This window comes from Pyrus communis, chromosome 6 (genome assembly GCF_963583255.1).
Source record: "Pyrus communis chromosome 6, drPyrComm1.1, whole genome shotgun sequence".
Lineage (NCBI taxonomy): Eukaryota > Viridiplantae > Streptophyta > Magnoliopsida > Rosales > Rosaceae > Pyrus > Pyrus communis.
Genome location: NC_084808.1, coordinates 20275303 through 20282996, shown reverse-complemented (window position 1 = coordinate 20282996; position 7694 = coordinate 20275303). Strand labels below are relative to the sequence as shown.

At 35.8% G+C, this 7694-nt stretch overlaps 3 protein-coding genes across 3 annotated transcripts; 1 reads left to right on the top strand and 2 right to left on the bottom strand.

Moving 5' to 3' along the window:
• Positions 1-204: 204 nt before the first annotated feature.
• On the bottom strand, positions 205-968 carry LOC137736897 (major strawberry allergen Fra a 1-3-like). Its single transcript, XM_068476212.1, has one exon. It carries the CDS (start codon positions 864-866, stop codon positions 387-389), a length of 480 nt encoding a protein of 159 aa, XP_068332313.1. The 5' UTR covers positions 867-968; the 3' UTR covers positions 205-386.
• A 2326-nt stretch (positions 969-3294) lies between these two features.
• LOC137737042 (major strawberry allergen Fra a 1-3-like) lies at positions 3295-4093 on the bottom strand. Its single transcript, XM_068476392.1, has one exon. It carries the CDS (start codon positions 4012-4014, stop codon positions 3535-3537), a length of 480 nt encoding a protein of 159 aa, XP_068332493.1. The 5' UTR covers positions 4015-4093; the 3' UTR covers positions 3295-3534.
• Positions 4094-6613: 2520 nt separating this feature from the next.
• LOC137737318 (major strawberry allergen Fra a 1-3-like) lies at positions 6614-7367 on the top strand. Its single transcript, XM_068476761.1, has one exon. The coding sequence runs from the start codon at positions 6685-6687 to the stop codon at positions 7162-7164; it is 480 nt and encodes a 159-aa protein (XP_068332862.1). The 5' UTR covers positions 6614-6684; the 3' UTR covers positions 7165-7367.
• Positions 7368-7694: the final 327 nt, after the last annotated feature.

The following is a 7694-nucleotide window of genomic DNA, read 5'->3' as shown; positions in this document are numbered from 1 at the left end:
AAATAAATAATATTTGGTAATTGTCAAATTATAAAATGGTTAGTCCAACTCGTGTTGTTAGAAAATATGATACTTTAATTTAAGAGTAATGTTAGAGAAATTATAGTTTTAGATCATAATTACAATACATTTTATGTGTCAATTGATACGGTGTGTCATATCATGCCATGGTGCATGATAAGGGGAAACTTGCACACATATATATTATTCAAATCCATTAGTTTCTTTTTACTTATTTTTATATGAAAAACATACAATATTCACTCTTCAATGAAAAGCTCCAATAACAAGCCAAATTACAATCCAAAACACTATTTCAGAAGTTTAAAAAACAAAAAGGAAATGAAAACCGTTGTTTGTTGACATAAGTTTTGATGTCATATAATTTAGTTGTAGGCGTCCTGGTGCTCTAAGAGGTAGTTCTCAATCAACTTGAAGAGGTGGGAGGCCTTCTCTTTGCCAGCCTTTACATGCTCTTCTTTGATCTCAACATCACTCTTGGTGTGGTAATGGCTGGTGCTCTTGATGACGGAACCGCTGCCGGAAGCCACCAACTTAGTCTCATAAGAGATCTTCTCAATTGTCTCAGAGATAGCATCTCCTTCAATCACACTGTACTTGTAGACAAAGTTGTCCTTGTCCACCCCATCAATTCTGTGCTTCACGTAGCTGTATGTGCTACCTTCACCGAAGTTGATCTTCTTAATGGTTCCAACTCCGCCATCTCCTTCAAGGATCTCAGCGCTCTTCACTGCCTGTGGTGCAATTTTGGGGATGAGGTTGTCAGCATCAAGAACAAATGCATTGAACAACCTAACAGGGGGGATGACGGAGGTGAACTCGGATTCATATGTGAAAACACCCATGATTCTGAGAAGTGAATGGAAAGTGAGAAAAGAATAACTAATGAAGAGGAAGATCTAAGAAAGAAAGATGATGTATTGGGAGGTTTCTTGAGATGTGAAGAAGTGAGGAGGAGGTATGGTATTTATAGGCCGAGGCTGAAGGTGTGTGAATCAAAAGGTTTATGCAAGTTCCTAATTGTTTAATTGGTTCTATTCAATATGACGTGGGAGCCATTATTTTTGTACAAGGAATTTTGTAGTTTAGTCAAGGGAAGGACCATATGGAAATTGAATAAGGTACCCAATTAATCCACGAGGTGGACTAGTTAAACCTCAATTACTTATTCTCTTGGTGTTTGCTACAAGTTAAAATTTCCATGTGCATGCAATGAGTACTTTAGAAATGATCAGATTCTCTCACATCAAGTAAACAAACTAACACCTTTTGTAATTCTGTTTGATAATTTTTTCTATATAATCGACGTTCCAATTTATTTGAACTATAAAGAGGAAGATTTAACTCGAACATTTGTGTATATAGGCTTCCTTCCTTCTTCCTTTCCAGTCAAATACCAAAACTTGGGTTTCAATGAACACGAGCTGCCAAGGGCTGTGACTAAACCTCATGTTGCGAGCACTTCACATTTTCTTCTGCCCTCTATAATTTCATGTCGTATGAGCAGAAAAATTAGAGCTACATAACAGCTGTTATAATTGACAATACTGAAGAAGTTTTCTATTTCTTTGATGGAAACTTCATCACTCCAATGTGCGATATTCTCCTCAACAGCTTTGTTTTTTGTTCTCGTTGTCTACTCAAATTTGAAACCAGCTTGGGCTGCACCGATAGACTATATGATATGAGCAAGTTGACAGAAATTTTGTCTGGTTAAACAATAATTTAGTTTATCTGAGACAATGTATGGTGGTGTGATAATTCAGTGTTTATCAAACACTAATAACAGCTGTTTTATCTTGGATTAGAGCACACAAAATATCCTTAATTGTTATTTAAATTCTATATCTTGAGCCATTTCATTTTGTAGATGTGATCAAAACCCAATTGAAAATGATGGGCAAACGACATTGACCCATTGCAGCCTTTTTTGAAATGCAAGTGTATATCCTAGTTTGAACTTCTGGAAGGTGCATACTAGTTGTGAAGTAGTAGGGACAACCATATTCTGAAACAAGTTGGTTTGGTCAATTAGAGATCACACACCGACCCATTTGATGCCCAGAAGGGTACTTGCTAATTAACCTCGGTATTATTGTAATTCAAATTTCACCTACGAACAATCCATTTGAATTCGAAAAACAGAAAATATAAGAGGAAGTGATCAACTTCATTCTTTTTCAGGTTGCCTTCCCTTGGTCCCCATTAATGAAAGGTACACCAAAAAGAAAAGCCTATACTGAATGGTAAAAGATTTCAAACCAATTTTTTGTTACTTAGAATGATATTATTGATAATTGTAAGTTCTTATAAATGCATACTATAGAATATCATACATACAATACAGAGAAGTGTTGAGAGTATCAATCTCACATCATGAAAAACAGGAGCTTGCATGTACTTATAGTAATTGGGCAATTCCCCCTATTGCCAATTGGTTTTATGGTGGAACCTCAAGTTTCTTCGTAGTACCAGAGCAAGTTGTCCCGCGTTTAAAGCTCAACTACCACATGTGCTCCATATCTCCCTGTTTGTATGAGTTACACGTGAGGGGGCGTATTGATGTATCAATCCCATATCGGAGAAATGGACTTTTGCATGTGTTTACAGGTAATTTGGTCACTCCCCATACTGAAAAAAAAAATGGTTTTGAGAAGTAGCATTATGCTTCTGCTTTTTGCTACTTTTCCGCTTAAAATGACCTGTGACATTGTAAATAAGCGGACTTATCAAACACAAATTTTACTCGAACTTCTTTTCATCCCACTTAAAATGACCCGTGACTTTGCAAATAAGTAGACTGATCAAACACAAATTTTACTCGAACTTTTTTTCATCCCCGCTTTTAAAATAATTTAAGCGATACCAAACCTTACCAAATTGATTGTACTGAACTTTTTTTAACAAACGATATTACCTACATTAAAGGAGTGGGGGATTGGGCTAAGCCTAACAATGGGCTGGCAATAACGTGGTAAAAATTCACTTTTGGTAAGAATCAAACCTAAGACTTCTTACTTACAAGTGAGGGAATACCAATAAACCGTAGTACTAAGTGACATTTATTGTATTTTTAGTTTGGCTATATTACTCTTAGGTACAATTGTTTTAGGTGTTCAAACATAAAATAAAATTGAAAAGCATCGAGTTTTACAAATCATAACTAATGTCTGAGCACTAACGAATTTGCCCCGCAACCATTGAAACACAATTTGACCCGAACATCTTTGAATATGATATGATATTCAATCATAAACTAGGCTAAGAAGAATTAGATCATTGTTATCTGTATAAAAGTAATCGAATGTGGTTTCATTTATTGAGATTAAAATCAAACACAATATCACAATATTACACTTGAATCATAACTTCAGATTGCGAATAAAAACTCCTTCTGTATGAGCAAAAGTAAAAATCGAAAGCCACAGCGCTGAATAAATAGAAAAAAAGTAGAGGACATAAAATTTGTTTCCCCAACTCTTAGCATACAGAATCATATGTAGATCGATGGTTTTAGTTATAGGCATCAGGGTTGGCCACAAGGTAGTTCTCAATGAGCTTGAACAAGCCATGGGCCCTTTCTTTGCCAGCCTTAACATGCTCTTCCTTGATCTCAACATCTCCCTTAGTGTGGTAATGGCTGGTGCTCTTGATGACAGAACCGCTGCCGGAAGCCACCAACTTAGTCTCATAAGAGATCTTCTCAATCTTGTCAGAAATGACATCTCCTTCAATCAAACTGTAATTGTAGACAAAGTTATCTTTGTCAATTCCGTCAACCTTGTGCTTCACATAGTTGTATTCACTTCCTTCACCAAAGCTAATCTTCTTGATGGTTCCAACACCTCCATCTCCCTCAAGAATTTCAGCAGTTTTAACTGCTTGTGGAGCAATCTTTGGGATGAGGTTGTCAGCATCAAGAACAAGAGCATTGTACAACCTAGCAGGAGCGCAGACTGAGGCGAATTCAGTTTCATATGTGAAGACACCCATGGTGATGATTGAGAGCTTAGAAACTGATCAAAGTAAGAATGAAATGTGAAGGAAGAAAAGAGAAATTGATAATGAAGGTATTTGATGGTGGAAGATATGGAGGTGGTATTTATAGGTTATTGGTGAGGGTCTGTCGTGTAATGTGGACCCCTACATACAGAGAAATTTGGACAGTATTTAGTTTCCCATTGGTTGTTTCCAATTTGAACATTTTAGTCAAAGAAAGGCACCTCTAGAAGTTGATTTTGTAAATTCCAACTTAATACGACTAGCTGGTGTGCTAATTAATAATGTGGAAATTTTTTTTAATAGAAAATGTTAACACTTGATGATCGGAATATTACAGCAGAGCTGGTGTGCTAAGTCTGTTGACTACTGACTCAATAATATCTTTATGGATTAGAATAAACCTAAGTTCCCTTTTTGATTCTATCTACAAATCTGAACTCTTTGATCAACGTAAGGACTGCCATGAAATTACAATGTTACTCGTTCCCAAGTGTATTATTCAAATGGGATCGCATGATCGGTTTAGAATATCGTCACATTAGTGTTTCTGAAAATTTGACATAATATTTATAGTGGGGTTGTTTGAATGAGCCTGAATATTGATAAACAACCAATCATAGTATTTGTACGTTATATAATCAACTCTATGCCACGAGTTTAGTTCCGTTATACACATGGTGCTTGTTTTTTCTCATTTATCACACCAGATGATGCACTAATGTAGTTCAAATATGTGGTCTCTCTAGTATTTTCCATCTACTAAATGTAATAGTCTCACTTAACTCTAAAGTTATATCATGACTTTATATTGCAATAAAAAATAACAGTACTTTTTCAATGCATTAGAAATGGTTTAGCTATAATTACAGCCAAATATAACTTTTGGCTGTGAATTTTCTTATGCATGGGAGATGGCTTAAATCTAAAGGAGGGAAAAAAGGACATTAAATCTCTTAACCTGCACGAGCCTTTTTATAAATAGTGAAAGAACTTGAAGTTCTGATTTTCTTTCACTATTTATATTTTCAAAAGATTTACAAGTAGTTTGCTCAAAAGAATTGATGCAAATTTAAGTTTGGGCCCACCATCACTTGATTATTCCTTTCAAGACATAATAAAAAATAATATAAATAAATAAATAAATAAAATTTAAAAACTTATCTTTTGACTAAAATGGGTATTTGACGTCACATTAAAATTGCTCATTGAAGAACTTTCTGACCAATATTATACATCTTCCTATACACCTCCGACTAAAGATGCTCCAAGGGAGGAGAATTCAAATTGATGTTTTACTTCTTTTTTATTCAAAAGAAGCTCAAAACTTTGAGGAGGCCAACTTGTTCAAAGTAATTTTGAAAGGTTCCCGCTGATCGTAATTCATGCCAATATTTGCAAGTTATAGGTTGGAACCAAGACTTTCATTAATATTTCTTGAAGAGGAGTATTACAAAAATATTAATATTTTTTAATTTTATTCCAACCGGAACGTCTTATTACTATTTTCCTATATATCAAAACGAAGCCAAAACAAAACACTTGAACATAAACCACAAATATGAACAAGTTTTAATTTTAGTTGTAGGCATCAGGGGTTAGCCATTATGAAAAAGATCAAAGAGTTCTAAGGAAATATGAAGAAAATTGTTGATCTCCAATATTCAGGTTTTGATTTGGAGTGAAGGGGAATGCTGTAAGTGCTATAGACAGACCACAACAATTGAGAGTCTGACCTGATGTGAACAGCTATGCCTGTAGATCATCAACCAGTTTATGCAAGTTGGTACTGTATAATTCTATTGTTGTCCCTAACACGACTAATATATGCACTTCCAGAAGTTCAATATAGGAATGACTTGACCTGCAATTCAACATTGGCTGCAACGCGTCGACTTTTAATTGGCCGTCATTTGGCTTTTCACATCTCCAAACTGGAATATTCAATTGTAACAAATATTATCCAAATACAGAGTCCTATTCTATTATATTCTTCAGATGCCCTTACGTCCGCAGCGACTTTACCCGTTGTGAATGTCCAAAAAGTATTAATAGAGAATATGACTAGACATACTCCAATAATACGTCAACAAAAATTGAATTATTGAAATGTCCAGTAAATATAACAGCGAAAGACACAAAGTGTTAAGTTCGGAGAGAAAATGATCTCTAAAACACCAATCACTTAGTGGTACGGTGCAATGGTATTTCTATTTACTTGTACATAAAAGATTTTAGGTTCGAACATATGGATGCAAGTTCAACAGCAATTTATTTTCTGCACCCCTTAGTATAAAAATATATCTTTAAAAAAATGAGGTGTGATCTCTAAAGCACTAATTGGTAAGCACAAGAAAAAATTGAGGTTAGTCCACCTCGTGGAGTAATTGGCCATTTCTTATTCAATTTCCAGATGGTCCCTTCCTTGATTACATTGCAAAATTTCCTTGTACAAAAGTAATGGTTCCCACGTCCATGATGAATAAAACCCATTAAACAATCAGGAGCTTGCGTAAACCTTTTGATCCACCTTCTGCCTCAGCCTATAAATACCAATATCCTCCTCACTTCTTCACAACTCAAAATCTCCCAATACATCATCTTTCTTTCTTAGTTTTCCTCTTCGTCGATTATTTTCCCACTTCACATACACATCTCAGAAGCATGGGTGTTTTCACGTACGAATCCGAGTTCACTTCCGTCATCCCCCCCACTAGGTTGTACAATGCCTTTGTTCTTGATGCTGACAACCTCATCCCCAAGATTGCACCACAGGCAGTGAAGAGCACTGAGATCCTTGAAGGAGATGGCGGAGTTGGAACCATTAAGAAGATCAACTTCGGTGAAGGTAGCACATACAACTATGTCAAGCATAGAATCGATGGAGTTGACAAGGACAACTTTGTGTACAAGTACAGTGTTATTGAGGGAGATGCTATATCCGAAACAATTGAGAAAATTTGTTACGAGACTAAGTTGGTGGCTTCTGGCAGCGGTTGCGTCATCAAGAGCACCAGCCACTACCACACCAAGGGAGATGTTGAGATCAAGGAAGAGCATGTTAAGGCTGGCAAAGAGAAGGCCTCTCACCTTTTCAAGCTGATTGAGAACTACCTCTTGGAGCACGAGGATGCCTACAACTAAACATTGTCTGCTGCTGCATTCATGTGTTATTCAGTCTCGTGTCATCTTTGCCGTCGAATATTGGTGTAGTTTTAATCCGTTTTATATTTTTTTTCCCTTCCAAAACAGTGTCGGCTTGTACGTAATTGAAGGTTAAAATTGAAGAGTGAATGTTGTATTTTCTTTCACTTGTAATAAACTCAAAATTAATGGATCTCATTATTCCTGCAAGTTTTTTTTTTTAATGCACATTTGTATTTGTTAATGTTATGTTCCACTTTCCTAACTCCTTTAGCTTACTGAACACACGAGAAGCGACATTTCAATTACCGGCAAATCATAACATTTGAATCTCTACCACATAAAAGCATAAAGTGATGAAATGAAAACTCTGATTTCCTTTTCCTTGTAAACCATTTGGTTCATACCATAAATACGCCCATGAGGTAACACACCCATGATGAGGATTTAAGAGCTTGTTTTTCCTCATCCTTATGTGGCATGACTCACCTCCATTTACGGTTCTTGCTTCTTGCATTCAAATTTTCTTA

What these genes read in the sequence shown, in the direction of transcription:
- LOC137737042 (XM_068476392.1), bottom strand. Translation starts at nt 4,014, where the DNA reads ATGGGTGTCTTCACATATGAAACTGAATTCGCCTCAGTCTGCGCTCCT.
- LOC137737318 (XM_068476761.1), top strand. Translation starts at nt 6,685, where the DNA reads ATGGGTGTTTTCACGTACGAATCCGAGTTCACTTCCGTCATCCCCCCC.
- LOC137736897 (XM_068476212.1), bottom strand. Translation starts at nt 866, where the DNA reads ATGGGTGTTTTCACATATGAATCCGAGTTCACCTCCGTCATCCCCCCT.